Consider the following 18,327-nt stretch of genomic DNA (forward strand, 5'->3'; position numbering starts at 1 on the left):
TCCCAGATTTATAATCGGTTTGAATCTGAGATTTAGGTTTTGACTCGGATTTGTTTTTGCCTAAACGATGTATGACTATTGAACAGCGGTATGTTAATGTTGCCCTAACTTACTGTGAGTATTGCTGTGTATTTGTTCATTCCGCCGCTAGAATGTTTGTATGTTGCCTGGAGCAGATCTACGCAAGGCGGGTGAATGCAATACAAGAGCTGCTTACCCTGTCAAAGCAGCCGGTCTTGCTATTAAGAAGCTCATACGATTCCCTCAGGTCAAATGTCTTACTTTGATTTGCGTTTTCATAATCGATTTCCATGATTTTAAAATCTACTATACTGTTGCCTTACTTCATCAAATTTATAGGACCAAAGGATTCTCTTGAGTCAGTGAAGATAAAGAAACTCATATCCTTGCACAACAAGCAATTTATGCCCTGCATGTGTTATTGTCTACACGTGATGCCGCTTATAAGACGAGTGAAACGATCACTGCACGCTACGAAACCTTGACAGTTCAGTAGGTAGTTTGTTGGAAGGTAACCTTTCTATCCATACCCTACTAACCTTCAATCAAACGACGGTTGAAACTACTTTCCTTTATCCGGGTCGATCAATTGCAGAATATACCTTTTTGATTTGTTATCATTTTTTTCCCGTCCTAATTATGCATGATGTTGTGATACTAAACGTAAACAATCAACAATAAGTCAAACAAAAAAGATAGTCCTCCATACCTGCTTCATATTACACACTAATATTTTAATCTAGATATTTGAAAAATTGGTTTGTCAATTTTGTTCTTTTCAAGAACATTGTTTCAATTCTTTCTGTCATTTATCATGTTTATATCATTATACAATTACTATCTGTAATACAATGGGGAAATTCGTAATATAGTTTCATTAAAACGAAAATAATGACAAGGTATTTTACATATTTTATTAATGATTGTAACGGTTAAGCATTTTTATAATTTTGAACGAAGTGCATAAATTACGAAATGACCTGTAACATATATATTGTACAGTTATAGAGCAAGAGATCCTATCTCAAAGAATTGACTCAAATGGTTATAATAACAGATAACTCATCTTATAATCAGATAACTCATCTTATAATCAGATAACTTTGACAAAAGAATGGACAAATTCTTTCAATAGTTCGAATTATTGTTTTAGAATTTCACATTTAGTTCTATCTTATATACATCTATATGCTCTCCCCCAGCTATATACACTGTGTTATCGTCAATATTTATCCACATATCACAAGGATCAGCCACCTTTTGGAATTTTTGCAATAGAATAGAATGTTTCTTTCCATCGCTAGATAAAGCATGTAAAGTACAATTTCTGTCAAGAATTAAGAGCACGTCGGCAGACAACATAGCAATACTAACTGGTTGTCTCATCTTGTCACTCTTATGTGTGAATATTTCACGGCCATCCAAGGAAGCACATTTTATTTCTTTATCAACTGTAGTGTAAAATACTTTCTCCTTCCAAATGGTCACACTATTCAGTTCTGTTGAATTGGTGTTGGTCAGAAAACATTTCGTCATTTCCTTGGGTGAATCTGATGGAATGAATTTCTTTATTGCATTATTTACCGTTATATAGATATGCTTGTCGAATCTACATAAAGCTCCGACAAAATCCGTGTTGAACGACATTTTAAATATCTTAGCAATGGTTTCGCCTTTCAAATCAGCATAAAATAGTCCCTTACTATAGCATGATATAAAAATTCGATTGAGGTCTTTATCGAAATATAGTCGTTTAACATCTCCAGTTATCCCTGTTTTACTTATGGTCAAACCTGTTGTTCTGTCAACCAAATGAAGCATTTTTTGATTGGTAGTAGCGTCACCCAACAAAATGAATTTATCAGCGATACATACGCCACACGTTAATTTTGACCGAGGAAAGTGCATTGTTCTGCTATGCTGAATGCTTATGTCTTCAAATTTGGGGACGCATATCCCTATTTTTGAGCACATTTTAAAAACGTCACCAAGCTGATTAATCTCTATTTCCTTTTCTTCCATACTGAAAGAACCAATTTGGTCAACACTCTCCAACTTCTGAAGTGTCTCGTTTTTCTTGAAATGAACAAGAATGTCGGTGTCACTGCTACAGAGATGTTCTAGCTCTTGTATGCTTGTCTCTATTTGTCGTTTAACTGTTTCCACATGTACGAAAAGTTGTATTATGCTACCCGATGTTTGGACAACTTCGATAACTTTAATCCATTGTTCGATGCTTTGAATAAGTTGTTCTAGTAACCGTATACGCATGTTAAGTCTGGTATTTTGTTCATCACGAAACACTGTCAATTGTTTCTTAAATACTTCAAAGCAAATATCAAACTTAGATCTTATCCCTTGGATAAAATTTGCAGCATCCTCTTCTGTGTTTTCTGCTATCACATTGATATTGGCCATTTCCTGTTCTTTTGCCTGCAAAACAGTTTTCGTTGACTCTTTAATATCATTTAGTGATCCAAGCAATGAGTTACCGGCATACGTTTCGCTACTGTGAACAATTTCTTCAATTTGCTTCACATTATCGCATTTTCTATGATCAATGCCTGCACATAACCCGCAACATGGAGTTTTATGTTGAAAACAAAAAACTTCGACCATTTTCATTGGATGCAAAGGACAGTATTCTGAAACTGCCCTAAGATCTAACCCATCTGTTTTACATCCAACGTCCTCAATAGGAACAACATCATGAGTCATTAGAAGTTTCATCCAACTATGCATTGAATTGCATTTCTCACAAAAAGCCTCAGAACACTGTATACACCAGAATTTCGCCTCGGATTTTTGTTCATGTCTCTTGCAAGGATTGCATTGAAATGATTTATCATTGCCATTATCCATGGTTAACGCAGTGTCCATGATATAGTTATCAAATAGCGATGAAACCCTTGTACTAGTTTAGCTTCAACATCTTTGGTTTGAACACTATTTTACGAACGAGACAATCGAAATCCTTTTTTAAAATGTCCTTGTTCCGAACTGTAGACAAAATTCGTTAAAACATTGCTTACAAAATTTATGTAATAATGGCAGTTCATTGGGCGATGTTAACGGTTCAGAACACACTTGATAACAAAAATGAACCAAAACGTTTTGATACGGCTATATATATATTATACTCCTGTACCTTAAACTTCCTGATTGTGTCACTACTGATATGGATATTTATAGTATTTCACCTGTGAACTTTAAATTTGATAAATCAATCCTGACAAAAACATATAATTGTTTGGTGTTCTAATAATATCCATTTGAATAAAATGCAAACAATGTGTTTTTAATGAAGTTTTCGTATTATAAAATCATTATAAATCAAGTAATCTAATCTTAACAGACCACATTTATTGTACGTATATAAATAAACTCATCATAGATACCAGGACTAAATTTAGTATATACGTCAGACGCGCATTTCGTCTACAAAAGACTCATCAGTGACGCTCGAATCCAAAAAAGTTAAAAAGGCCAAATAAAGTACGAAGTTGAAGAGCAATGAGGACCAAAATTCCTAAAAGTTTTGCCAAATACAGCTAAGGTAATCTATGCCTGAGGTAGAAAAGCCTTAGTATTTAAAAAAATTGAAAAACGTATATTTGTATCATACAATTTGAGTTATTATTTAACCCACATATTAGTATTTCGTTTTCAATAGTTATTATTGCGTTATACAACACAATAAACTTAAAGTTCATGTAAACAATAGAAGTCAAGATATCAAAAAGGCTTTCATAGAGACAGAAATTTGAATATTTTTTCACCAGCTTTATTATTCCACACATGTCATCACAAAGAGATCTAGGTTTCTCCATGGTCTTGAGAAAAAACAAGTCAGACAAAATGTTGGGATGCTTTTGGGAGCTGTATGAGAAAAAAATACTGAACTCCGAGGAAAAATCAATCGGAAAGTCCATAATCAAATGACAAAACACATCTAACGAATGAACAACAACTGTCATATTCCTGACTTGGTACAGGCATTTTCAAATGTAGGAAATGGTGGATTGAACCTGGTTTTATAGCGCTAAACCTCTCACTTGTACGACAGTCTCAAGTAGAATACATCTAAAAACACACGTAAAAATGTGTCTAGTTCTATTACACATGTACATAAATTCTTATAATATGTGTTCCACATTGAAAGAAGCCGTCCCGATCATTTAACTTAATTTTTATAGGCAGTTGAGTATCCAGAAATGTTAACATTCACATTGTTCTGTAAAAGGCATAGAGTAAGCTTACGCTACCTTTTAAAAGGAACAACACTTTCAGAACGATTGTGTCTTTCAATTACTTGAAATGCAAATGCGTTATCTAATCACTATTTTGATTTTGGTGTGTGAACAATAAGATTACCCATAGTCCTTTAGATTCTGAAAAGGCGAATTATGTCAGAACAAAAAATCACTTTGATCCAGGTGGTTATTATAGAATTAGGATTGTTGTGAATGTCCCTGTGGCAGGTTTCAGATTAAGATACACATTCTGATTGCCTTATGAAAACTTACCTGTACATTTTGTCTCTTTTTCCGTTTTGAATTTTTCTCGGAGTTTTTTTTTTTACAATTTTGTTATCAAAAAATGATGGAAAGGTTTGCTCTTCACATATGCTTCAATATAATGTAAGAACCAAGTCCTTTAATTAACATAATTCAATTTAATCATTTACTGTCTGTTGTGACAAGATTCTGACTGGCATTTTGCAAAATGTTCAAATGGATGAATACTTAAAAAGTAATTTGATAAACAAAATAACAAAAAACATTTTTAGACTGTAATACTACTTTAGCATGATGAAACAGCCATTGAACTAGTATATATTTGTTTAGGGGCCAACTGAGAGACGCCTCCGGGTGCGGGAATTTCTCGCTATATTGAAGACCTGTTGGTGACCTTCTGCTGTTGTACTTTCTATGGTCGGGTTGTTGTCTCTTTGACACATTCCCCATTTCCATTCTCAATTTTATATCTCATGAACAGGGGTAGGTTATGAGTTGTTTTTTTCGAAATAGTAAAGTTTAGGGGATATAATCAAGATTTGACAATTTCATCTGAAATTTTTCTGTCAATTTTTTTTAAAAGAAGTGTTTGTACGTAATTAGAAAAAAAACTATAGTGGCGTCGATATAGAGTTCCTGCAGTGTTGCCTGTGGTTGATAAATAAGGCGATCGTTATAGGTGAATTTTTGTATTTCTGTACACCCATTTCTACGTTTGAGGCAAATTATTATTCCTTTTGCTTTGACAATATCTGCCTTAGCTAATGAATTTATTTATTGTTGCAGAATATTGAGTCTCTCCTCATTTATTTTCAGTTCCTATCAGGCCAAATTATTCCTCTCCAAAAACCTTCTGTACGTCTCTTGTTAGATTCTCATCAAAGTAAACAGTAAAATCGCAAAAATACTGAACTCCTAGGAAAATTCAAAATGGAAAGTCCTTAATCAAAAGGCAAAATCAAAAGCTCAATCAGCTTAAACGAAAGGACAACACCTGTCATATTCCTGACTTGGTACAGGCATTTTCTCAAGTAAAAAACTAAACCTGTTTTTTGGATAGCTAAACCGCTCACTTGTATGACAGTTGCATGAAATTCCATTATATTGACTACGATGTAAGTAAGTGACAGATTGTATTCGTTGTAAGATCCCCCTCAAACTTGCAGATATTATGATTTATGATATCTGAACATGAAGTGACGCTTATCATAAACACGTTGTATAAAATAATGGCCCAAGCAGTTGTGAGGAAATGTGAGATATGCAATCAAGCAACAGGTATAGAGTTTTGCAAAGAATGTGAACAATTATTTTGTAATAATTGCAAATTAATGCATTTGAGGATGAAACTATCGCGAAATCATACTTTCAGAGATGTCGATCACGAGGACGCCAAACTGACCGTATGTTATGAACATGATATGGAATTTATTTTATTCTGTGAAACATGTGAGTCTCTTGCATGCAAGGCATGATGTATAACGAAGAACCATAAGGGTCACGAATTTGAGGATATAGACATTGCTAGAAAATTGGAAGTTGATGTGTCAGAGCAATTAGAGTCATTCGAAAGCTTGAAAAAGGTGAGGGATGGGATTAATAGTCGCGGTGAAACGTTTAAGTCTTGTGTGGATGAAATTGTATTTTCTTTAAACAGTCAAAATTTAAGAAAAGAAAAACAGCAGCAAGAGAACGCAAAGTCATATATTGATGAACTAGGGAAACTTGACGAAATACTAGACAGATTTAAACACGAATACAGGATGATTCGTGACAAAATAAGTGGTGTTGCCTTACTTAAATCGTTACACAATTTTCAAAAAGATATTAACAGAAATTATACAGCAATACCTTTCCAGCCGTTTTGGGGTCAAATAGTATATGCTGATCAATGTAAATATACCACTAGTTATTCTGAGGCAATTAAGAATTTATTTGACGACTTACATGTTGACAGTAGTTCAGAAACGTATTCCGACACGGAATAAACTAGGACATATTTTATAACTTCCAATGCCTGGATAAAATGCTATCACATAATGATAAACAAAGACAAGAAATAATGTTGTATGGACTAAAGAAAAATAAAAATGAAAAATTGTACAGGTATATGGTGACTTTGTATAGAGTGTTCATCGTAAGATGACCTCCTGGCCACCGTTTCACAAAGCCTTCTTAACTTACGATCATCGATGAACACTCTATACAAAGTCACCATATACCTGAGAACGGAAAAAAAATTGAATTAAAGTTTAAGAAAAGGTATTGTTTTGTATCACAAAATTTAAGACTCGAAAACAACTACATGTAGTTTAAATCATATAAATAAGCAAGACAAACAAATGTGCAAATGATATAAGTAAACACAATAATAAATCGTGTTACATCTACCAATGAGAACAATTATATAGAAAAGAACTGACCATAAACACGAATCATCATTTCACGAAACAACTTTAGTTGAAAAATTAAAAATCAACACACAGTATAGCAGAAAATAACTCGTGGACAATTCAGAGAACTGTGCTAGTAAGCCATAATGAAGCAAAGAATGAAATTAAATATATTGACCAGAACCAATTTAGGTTGATTTTTATATTGCAATCATTAAGCTGAAACACAGATTTGTCATCTTTAAGACTCCCTATGCATTACATCATCCTCTTTGGCAAATCACACAGACGCATGAAGTAAGAAAATTAATATTCCGAAAGTACAGGTAAAATAACACAACTGGACCGGGATTTTTTTTAATTTGAAACAAAATTTAAGACACGGATAAACCATAATCTCTTCAACAACAAGAAATGAAAAAAAAGAAACTAGAAAGGAAACCTGATATTTTGAAGTTACAAAGCTGATATATAAAATACCAGTGAGATCAGCGAGGACAAAACTACATCCAGGTCTGAATATTGAGAAACTTTCATTCATTATCGTACAACTGCATACTATAAAAAGGTTCTATAATACATATCAATTGAGAGAATAGGAAATAAAGAAAGGACAATTCTACAAGATAAAAATACTATTGCCTATTTATGACAACAAACGAGGGCTATGGACAAATATAATGTGTGTCTCTCGTGATAAGAAAATCCCCAAATTTTCTTAATTATTGAAAATCACCACAACTCTGCATCCATTCTGATTAGCAAACCATACATCACAGTAGCCCTAACATAATAACATCCAGTGTAACAACCTTTCATGCATAATGCATATTGTATGATATGAACATGGTAAATATATATACGATAAAGTCATAAGAAACGAGTGACCGGTGAAAAATAATGTTCTTCCAATTCTTGAACCAATGCATACAAACATCATAAACTTAGTCTTCTGTGCACGAATTTATCATTTCTTTCGTGTAAATTTCGTATAATCGTCAATTTTTTTTTCAATCGGTCAGTGTTATTGTGAAAATATGGCAGGTAATTAAAGTTCGTGTTTTGAAGCCGAAGTTTAACGATTGTCACCTGTTTGTCAACAATCGATAAAAAACCAACAAAAAAGCATGGAAATTGAGCACGTGTTTAACATGTAAATTCAGATAATAGTTTATTTTAAGGACATCCATGCGTATTGCGATCACCGGATTTTTACGAGATGGGTCACACTGAGGTTACTTTGCATACGGAAAATATGTCGGGGGGGAATTGCTTCCTGGAAGAAAGCAATTAAAATAAAGTAAACTTCTTCTAAATATGAAGTTCTTCAGAAAAAAGTAAATGTACATAAGTTTTATAATGAAAATAATGAAAACTATCCATTGAGTTATAAAAAAACATATGCATTATTTTTTTTAATTTGAGGTTTCTTATGACTTTAAAAAAAAAAGATACTATTGAATCGATAGTAATCTTTATATAGTTTGTTATCCAAATATTATAAATTGTGTTCCGTGCTTTAGGAAAAGTAAGGAGTTTTGCGCTTGCCTGACTTATTCAAACATATTAGAAATTTAACAAACTATTTGGGAAAATAAATAAATCCTTTGATCAAACGATATTTGCAAAATTTGGAGAGAAAAAAAATAATGGCGACAGAAGTTTAGAATGTTCAAATGTCGTATATCGACTAAGAAGAGACAAATCTAAATATAACAAGAGACTCATGAGAGCCTGATATCGTTCACCTGTAATTTCAGTTTCATACATTTGACTTATTTGTAGATCTTACTTCGCTGAACAATTGTATCGTTTTAACTTTCTCTCTTTCTGTGCTAATATTTAAGATATAACACAATCCAAAACTGTAAAAATTCCGAAAAATGGGCTATTTCTGGACAGTAACCCAATAATTAGTTGTCCTAATGGTCTGAAGATTAATAGAAAGGTTTTTTGCAAATGTGTTTTATTCAATTATAAATTGTCTTGCCTTTTCCGAAAATTCTAGCTTTTTAAAAGCATTTTTACTTTATTGATGGCATTGAAGGGGTCACCTAACAAAAAATTTTTTTGTTGATCCCATCTTCTTCTCTTTTCATTTTTCCTTTTATTCTCCATTTTTAATCTTTATTCTCATTGTGTTTTTATTTTTATTTTTGTTGACCTATTATTCTCTATGCTGTATTTTTTCAACTTCATTAAATATTTAGACACTCAATTTTTCTCGTTTTTCTAAATTCAAGTGCGCTTATTTACTATCTTTTATTTTTTGGTCGTAATGAACGTACAGTGACCTAGAGCTGATTCAGAGCTGTTTCTTTTGTCTCTTGTTCAAATGTTGGACTTGGATTTTGCAATTTATTAACCGTCTTTTAATTTGTTTATGATTTTCGGTATTTTTTTTATTTTACTTTTAACATCTTAAGGCGTGTCTCAGACACGTCCTTAGATTATTATTGATAATGTTCCTGGCCCCAAGAATCTTTTTAAATATATTTATTTCAATTTTTGTATTTATTCGAAAATTCCGCTTAAAACCATTCAGATAATGTGGTCACATGAAGTGACGCATATCCGTTGTTTGATAAAGGTATTGATACATTAAAGGTAAACTGTTCTTTGCAAATTGTTTTAAATTATGGCTCAATCAGCTTTAGAAACATGCGAAATATGCAACCAAGCATTGGGCATTGATTATTGCGAAGAGTGCGAACAACTGTTTTGTAATAATTGCAAATTGATGCACCTAAAAATGAAAATATCGCTAAATCACACTTTTAAGGATGTAGATCACCAGGAAGTAAAATTAAACTTGTGTGACCAACATAATCTGGGATATATTTTATATTGTGAGAAATGTAGTTCACTCGCATGTAAGACATGTATAATTGAGAACCATAAAGGTCACGCATTAGGGGATATAAACGTTGCAAAAATATCAGAATTGCAAGTCGAAGTGTCGGAAAAATTAGAAAGCTATTCGAAAGAGCTAGATGAGGGACATCGTAATGCACTTTTGGTGAAAGGCCAGTTGGAAAATCTTGAAAAGGATTGTAAAAAGGCGAGGGAAGAAATTAAAAGTCGCGGTGATACGATCAAATGTAATGTGGATAAAATAGTAGATTCGCATACCACACGAATTTTGCAAAAAGAGGAAATCCAGAAACAGAAAGCCAAGGCGTATATTGATGCAGTAGAAAAAATTTACGTGAACGTATGGAAACTAAAACGAGAGCATCGGAATATTTCCGACAAAAGAAGTGGTGTTACCTTACTAAAGTCGTTACAAAAGTTTCAAAAAGAAAATAACAATTTTAACTTAAAAATACCTGTCGTGCCATCTTTGGGTCATATATATGCTGTCGAAGGTGGCTATGAGTATTTATTAGGCCTTTATGATCGGACTAAGGATTTATTTGACAATTGCAATTTTGAGTTTGGTTCTGAATCGAAGTAAACAAGAAAAAAGGTTATCTACAGTTTGTATAAAATTAAACAATCAAAATAAATGAAACATTGCAAACTTCGTACTTGTTTTTAACAAAAACAATCAAATACCCATGGAAAGACATACATCCTTTTCATATACAATTATTTGCTTTATACTGTCATTAATTTATTCTAAAGTTAACAAATTAATATCAAGTGGAATGGAAAATCTCTTTAACAATTGACAAATATATGTTTGGATATCTGCTGTCACAAATTGATTATCCAAAATGGTACAGGAAAACAGAATGTAGTATGGACAGTTGGGGAAAAATACAAATTAAAAAATGATTTGTGTTTTGAAATAAACCTAACAGGACCTCTATCAATGACGACGACCTTTTTTACAAATCCGTATTTATGTATCCTTCAGTAAAATGTATTAGCTGGAGATTGGTTATGCATGAATTAGTCGTGTTCAGCCATTAAAAGGAAAGGGTGTCAACATTGAAAATGGAACACAGTCAAACTATTTCATTGACTGATTCGATTCACAAAAATAAAACATTATTATACAAGTAAACACAATAACTAACTGATTGTTCTTAACCTAAAATATGAAATAAACAAACATAGAAAAATTCAATTGCACTATTTCGCTAACTATTTATATCGGGTTGTATGATCGTCGGCAGTCTTCGGATATCATCTCAATAGTAAATAAGATTACGTCTAGACTAAAATACACACGAAAGTCTGATATAAATATTATCGAGTACAATCATTGTTGACTGTTTATTTCAAACTGATGGTAATTTGGATATACAATTTAATATGGTATAAATCAAATAGGAGAATTTGAGTTAAATCGTTTCTCTTTAGTCTTTTTCGTTTTTTGCCTTAGCGTTGTGAGTTTATTTTCGAGTTATTTTTCCCCTCTCGTTTGACATGAAAACATCAGAATGCAATATCGTAACTCATACAGGCGTTATAAGACCGATTTTTTTTTGCATGAACCCCCTGAGGGGTTCATGCTTATATATTGGTGAGTTTTGGATGTGTCTATGGGCCACTCGATATCTCTCGGCCGGAAGTCGGAATAAAATTCTCGGAACGTCTCGAATGTTGTCGATTATTTATACAGGTATTAATCTATGCTTTGGCTACGCTAATCTGACTTAGTTTGAATATATAAACGTATTTGCCTTTTCACAAAACATATATGTTTTGATAATAAGCGGTGTGAAAGTTTTTATAAAACAACAACGCTATTATATTTGTTTTGAAGCGATCTCTGAATATTCTGTGTGTATCTAGGTCAATTATAACACGGCATTGTTCAGTGGCAGGATAACATGCGTGAAGAATTAACCACGTAATATAGTGTATTAATAATTTTATCAATGACTTGGGAGATAACAGTTTGGTTTAAATATTTTTATTTATTTAAATCGGAAAACCGAAAGATAATATGATTTTAACAACAACGCTATTATATTTGTTTTGAAGTGACCTCTGAATATACTGTGTATCTAGGTCAATTATAACACGGCATTGTTCAGTGGCAGGATAACATGCGTGAAGAATTAACCACGTAATATAGTGTATTAATAATTTTATCAATGACTTGGGAGAGAACATTTTGGTTTAAATATTTATATATTTAAATCGGAAAACAGAAAGATAATATGATTTTAAAAATTAAGTTAGTTTCAAAGCTGTTAAAGAAATATATAGAAACTATAAACTGTATTTATCATGTTTATGTTTTTATAGAAACTAACAATAATTGAAGTCAGAATATTTGCAATTATGAGAGGGGCGTAAAGAGGGTATCTGCACGGAAGAACGCTAAATAAAATTGTTATTCACGATGAACGAATAAATAAAAAATGTCTTGCACATTAATTGATCTTTTTTCGATTTCACGAAAATGATGAATAATGGACCTTTTTCACGGTTGCATGTGAAATAAAAATGGCAAAACACGTTACGCGTAAATAACCCTTTATATTACCACACTCTTAAGTATTTTCAATATTCATTTGTAGTTGAAATAAATATTTAATACCTATAAGACTTATATATAAATTCTTGCATCTTAAAAAAAATTTGATCAACAATAATAATTTTTCTACGTTATATTTAATTCATACAGTTTCAGTAAGGTTTTTAAAGTAATTGTTATGTAATATATCCATAAAAAAGAAAGAAAGACTTGAAGACAATTTAGATGAAATGATAGAGGAATTATTAAAAACTTGAATTTGTTTTTGTTTATTGATGGTAGTTATTAAAAATTTCGAAAAAGGATTTTGAATATGAATTTATTTTTATTTAATTTCAATTATTTTTTATTTATATTTTTAAATAACAGTTAAAGTCTAATCTTGAAATATTTGCATCTTTGAAATATGTTGCAATTATGAGAATAGTTTGCATTGTTTTTCTTCATAACAAATCGTTAAGTGTAAAGTAAAAATCCATATGGAATCGAACTTTATTTAATTGAAAGAAAGATCGTAGAGAGCCGATCGGTCTTTTTTGGGTGCAAGTGTGAATATGAAAGCAAGATGTGTCAATATTGTGTATCAATAAATAACCCTTTGAAGACATCGCCTTTGTTTATTGTATTGAAATACAAGAGGCTGTCACAACGACAGCAAACCGGATTTATTAACATTTATTTGTGTCCTGGCAATATCACAAGAACCATTACTGATGAATGTGAAGTTAAAATCGTCAATATCAAATTTGACCTCCATTTTGTCATCAGTATCAACATATTAAAATTTGAAAAGCTTAGATTGAATGGTTCATGAGTAAATGCAACAACGTGAATGGAAACACCATTTTACGATCTTTCAAGAACCATAACTCCTGAACGGTAAAAGTCAAAATCGTCATTATTGAACTTGACCTCTATTTTGTCATCAGTAACAACATATATAAATTTCAAAAGCTTTGGTTGAATGGTTCATGAGAAAATGCACGGACACGACTCGAAACACCATTTTTCAATCTTTCAAGAACCATAACTCCTGAACGGTAAAAATCAAAATCGCCATTATTGAACTTGACCTTCATTTAGTTGTCAGTAACAACATATTAAAATTTTAAAAGCTTTGGTTGAACGGTTCCTGAGTTAATGCACGGACATGACTGGAAACTCCATTTTTTAATCTTTCAAGAACCATAACTCCTGAACGGTAAAAGTCAAACTCGCCATTATTGAACTTGACCTTCATTTAGTTGTCAGTAACAACATATTAAAATTTTAAAAGCTTTGGTTGAATGGTTCATGAGTTTATGCACGTACACGACTGGAAACTCCATTTTTCAATCTTTCAAGAACCATAACTCCTGAACGGTAAAAGTAAAAATCGCCATTATTGAACTTGACCTTCATTTAGTTGTCAGTAACAACATATTAAAATTTTAAAAGCTTCGGTTGAACGGTTCATGAGTTAATGCACGGACAACATTTGATTCCCGCCCGCCCGCCCGACCGCCCGCCCGACCGACCGCCCGCCCGACCGCCCGCCCGCCGTACATCCCCAAATCAATAACCGACATTTTTGTCACAAAAATCCGGTTAAAAATTGGTGGATAATTACGGACGTGTACATCCCAGATACGTTGGTCACTTCTATAACATGAAATAAGGTTCCAAAAGGGAAATATTTATCGATGTATTCTTTAAAAGTGTTAATTCATCATTTTTTTATTAAAACATTTTTATAGCATAAACTCATATTTAAATTTCGTATTTGTGATGTTCTTTAGTAAGTTTTATATATTATATATTTATATATATATTTGTATCATAAAACGTTTATAAAACAAGTGTAAATTATTATACCGATCTTTGCCAATAACTTTACTATATCTAATATATGTTATATTTCGGAATACAATTTATCTTAACTAATTGGAGATAATGCAAATGAAAAAAAATATTTGTATTTCAAAATTTATATCATATATTATCAAACATATCCCTGTCACATTCAGTAAGTATCTGCCTGTAATTCAATGGTTGTTGCTGTGTTGCATGATTGATTTTTCGTTTCTTTTTGGGTACATTAATCAGGTCGTTCCTTTTTTCGTTTGTATTGTTTACATTTCTTATTCCAAGGCCTATTGTAGCTGACTGTGGTAGGGGCTATGGTTTTTTTTTATGAAGGCTGTTTGAAAATGTATAGCTGTTAATTTTTGTGTTATAAGGTCTCTTGTGAAAGAATCTCATCGAAAATCACACCAAACTTCTTTTCTATATTAATCTTATTTGGTTTACTTTTTTCTTGAAGGTATATCACAGAACAATTCTTATATAGTAGATATTATAAGTCATATATCAAGGTATTTTGACAAATAACCTAAACCATATATTCAAATCTGAGGTCCAGAACTTTAACATTTATTTATCTTATATGTCCACATTGATTACATTACAAATAAAGTGTGTATAATTGTCACAGACAGCCTCAAATAATTATGCAGGATAATTAAAAACTTCCAGGAAACAAATTAAATCGATATCAATTTTTAAAAGTCAAAATAAATTAACCACAAAAAAAGCAACCTGAGGATTAGACGTATGTTGCAGAGTCAATAAAATTTCCCGTAGTCACTTAGAGTTTGCAGAAATTGGGAATTGCAATAGATCAGCAGCAATTTGTACATGAAACACAAAGTAAAAATTAAGTAAATTCATTCACATGTGCAATAATCTACCCACTATTACATATTTTCAATAATGATGTGACAACAAAACTCATTAATATTGATCAATATCTCATTCACAGTAAATTTGTTCAAATCAAAAGCAAATAAAATCAACTAATGTTATTGAACGCAGTCAGAAGTTGTGGGTTCATGTATTGCTTTTCTTTTTTCAAAGAAAGCAACTTATTTTCTAGTTGACGTTAATGTTAAGGTAGCACAATACAAAGATTTGTTTACTTCCAATCACTAACCTTTGAAATGCTGTAACTTTCTTATGAATGCATAGAAAATAATAAAAGAGGTATACATAGATAGACAAAAGATTGATCTTTTAAATGAATGCAATATTTTTATTATGCAATCATTGTGTAATCAATTATTATGTAATTAGTGGCAAAATCTGGGTACGTTCACGTGAATGAATTTAGCTCTATCATCTCTTTAACTATACGGAAAATTTTAACGAAATCGTAATCAACACATCATGGGCTTCAAAAGGGTGTCTCAGATTGTCTCTATTGTATTCCATTCTCTCATAAATCTCTAATTAGTGTAAACATCCTAACCACATAAAAGAAGATAATGTTTAAGTAGGTGTAAAATTTGTTCTATACATTCTATCTTAAATCTGAGACACCCTTTTGTAGATAATGGTCATAGGAACAACATATGATAAAATCAACCCTCTAGGGATACCTATGCAGAAGCTAATTTCATTTGAAAGTGGAAATTTGGTGAAAAATATTTTAGACACAGTTAACATTATAATTGGTTACATAATTGTTGCATAATACTAACATTGCATTTATTTGAAAGATTAATCTGTTAGCTAGCCAAAACTACCACTTTTTCAAGCATTATTAAGAAAGTTACAGCATTTTAAAACTTGGGAGTTGGAGTTATAAAATCTTTGTATTGTGCTACCTTAATTATGTACATTTTTATAAATTTCCTGTTTACAAAACTTGGAATTTTTCGAAAAACTAAGGATTTTTTTTTATCCCAGGCATAGATTAACGTAGTCGTATTTGGCACAACGTTTTGGAATTTTGGATCCTCAATGCTCTTCAACTTTGAACTTGTTTGGCTTTATAAATATTTTGATATGAGCGTCACTGATGATGAGTCTTGTGTAGACGAAACGCGTGTCTGGCGTACTAAATTATAATCCTGGTACCTTTGATAACTATTTTTGTATATATAAACACCTGTCTTTTATGTAAAAGAAAATACTTTAACTCTGGGTTTTTTTTCGGTCATATTCAGGAGCGATAATTATATGTTCTATATTCTGTATTAGTAATAAGTGAAGTATAACAAATTTTTCTCGCAATGAAAATCTGAAAAAAATATTTTGTCAATCACTAATTCACTAGTCAGAGAGAGATAACTCTAGCTGTTTCTTGGAATGCTTTTGATTCAATTTATGCTATGATCTTTAATGAAACATAGTATGCAATGGTCTCACTTAAGTTTAATTTCTGAAAACATACCACATCTTTTCTTTATCATCCCTAATAGAAAATATGCAAATTTAGTTCGAAATGGAAAATATGGATGTCTATGTTAGTATTTCACATCCATTAGGAAATATCTCATGCATATCAAGATGATTATTCCGTCATGTTGACCTACCATTACTTTTACATACTGATTGACTAGTGAAAAAGTAGCAACTTCCAATTTTCTAGTCTGTGGTATGACATGAGTAGGGATTAAAGAAGGTCTGGCTGAGGGGTCCTTCATTATTTAGAGCATCTCTAGAGCTTTTTTTCTCTCTATCTTTTATTTATATTGACACTATTTTCTTATGTTCCAGCTCTTAATTGTTCTATGTGTTTGTTCTTATTTTGCCTACTTTTACATTTTTTACCCGTTATTCTGCAAAATTTACTCATTAATCTCTTTTCTGAAATCAAGCCCCATTCAAACCCCTAAAGCTTCAGCACTTCAAGTGAGCATGCTACCACAATCTTACTGAGACCACTCATACAGTAAAACAAGAAAAACAAAACTTCCTTTTTTCTTTTATTTGAATCAACAAATAGTAGAAACTCTATCATTAATGGTGTAAGATTTTTATGAGAAATATTTTGAAAAAACATTTGCACAAGAGACTAAAGTTGTAATTATATTCAAATTGAAATGATTTATCTGGGTTTTGATTATATACAACATAATGTAGTTGATCATTGCCTTGTGACATTTCTTGTGTAATACTGTCTTTTTATGTTGAATATTTAAATAAAAGTAAAACATAACTATAAATATAATAAGTAGCTGTTTTAATAATTTATAAATACAAGGCCTTTCTGGATATTGATATGAAGTTTTTTTTAAACCATTTATGAATAAAGAATCAAGAATAAACAAGGTTATAAATATTTATCATTGATATATATTTATAATATATATAATGAAAAGAGATCAGGCTATATGTATTCATATTATTTCATACAAAATTTTTCTCCTGGAAATATAAAAATGATATGGACATATATAGATCAAGCTAACAGAAATATTGCCTAAATGTATTGGTATAACATTATAAAGTATGTAGATATAACAATGATAGAATTAAACTAACATGATGATATAATTAAAAAGAGGGAGCATACAATTTATGCAGCAGTAAAATATACAGTTAAAGTAAAAAGAAGGCTCACTATAGGCTCATATAGAAATCACTTGAAAATGATATGATGCTATAGGCTCATATAGAAATCACTTGAAAATGATGTGAGGTTAGAAACAGACATTGTTATCTCCCCTTAGTCTTTGTTATCTCCCCTTAGTCTGGAATGTTTGAATTTATTCTGTGGATTCATTTATTTTCATCTGCATTTCCATGGTTTTCATCTATTGTTCATGAAACCAATCATATATACTGAAAATGGTTTTCATTGAATAAATGATTGTTAAACCAATTAAATGAATCAAGACGAATAGAATGGTTTTTAATCTCAATTTTATTAATTTTAATTTTAATTTTATTTAATGAATGAATAATTATTTGAAACAATTCTATGATCTGGTAAAATGGGTTTTCATTGGATAATTATTTAAACCAATCTTATGTACAGATAAAATGATCTTTATAGTACAAATGCATAGATATTTTTTTGAAAGCAATGTAAAAAAGGGGAGGGTCTACCAAAAAGACAAAATAAGAAGATTGACTAGTAAAAAGTCTATGCAATTATAACCATATATTTAGCTTCTTAAGGGACATCATACCC

The 18,327-nt window shown here is 31.3% G+C and overlaps 1 protein-coding gene across 1 annotated transcript; it reads right to left on the reverse strand.

The window, feature by feature from the left end:
- Positions 1-1,170: 1,170 nt before the first annotated feature.
- Positions 1,171-2,883, reverse strand: LOC139497708 (uncharacterized). Its single transcript, XM_071285943.1, has one exon. It carries the CDS (start codon positions 2,881-2,883, stop codon positions 1,171-1,173), a length of 1,713 nt encoding a protein of 570 aa, XP_071142044.1.
- Positions 2,884-18,327: the final 15,444 nt, after the last annotated feature.

Source organism: Mytilus edulis, chromosome 12, assembly GCF_963676685.1.
Source record: "Mytilus edulis chromosome 12, xbMytEdul2.2, whole genome shotgun sequence".
Taxonomy (NCBI): Eukaryota; Metazoa; Mollusca; class Bivalvia; order Mytilida; family Mytilidae; genus Mytilus; species Mytilus edulis.

Coding starts and splice junctions, on each gene's coding strand:
- LOC139497708 (XM_071285943.1), bottom strand. CDS start 2,883: ATGGATAATGGCAATGATAAATCATTTCAATGCAATCCTTGCAAGAGA.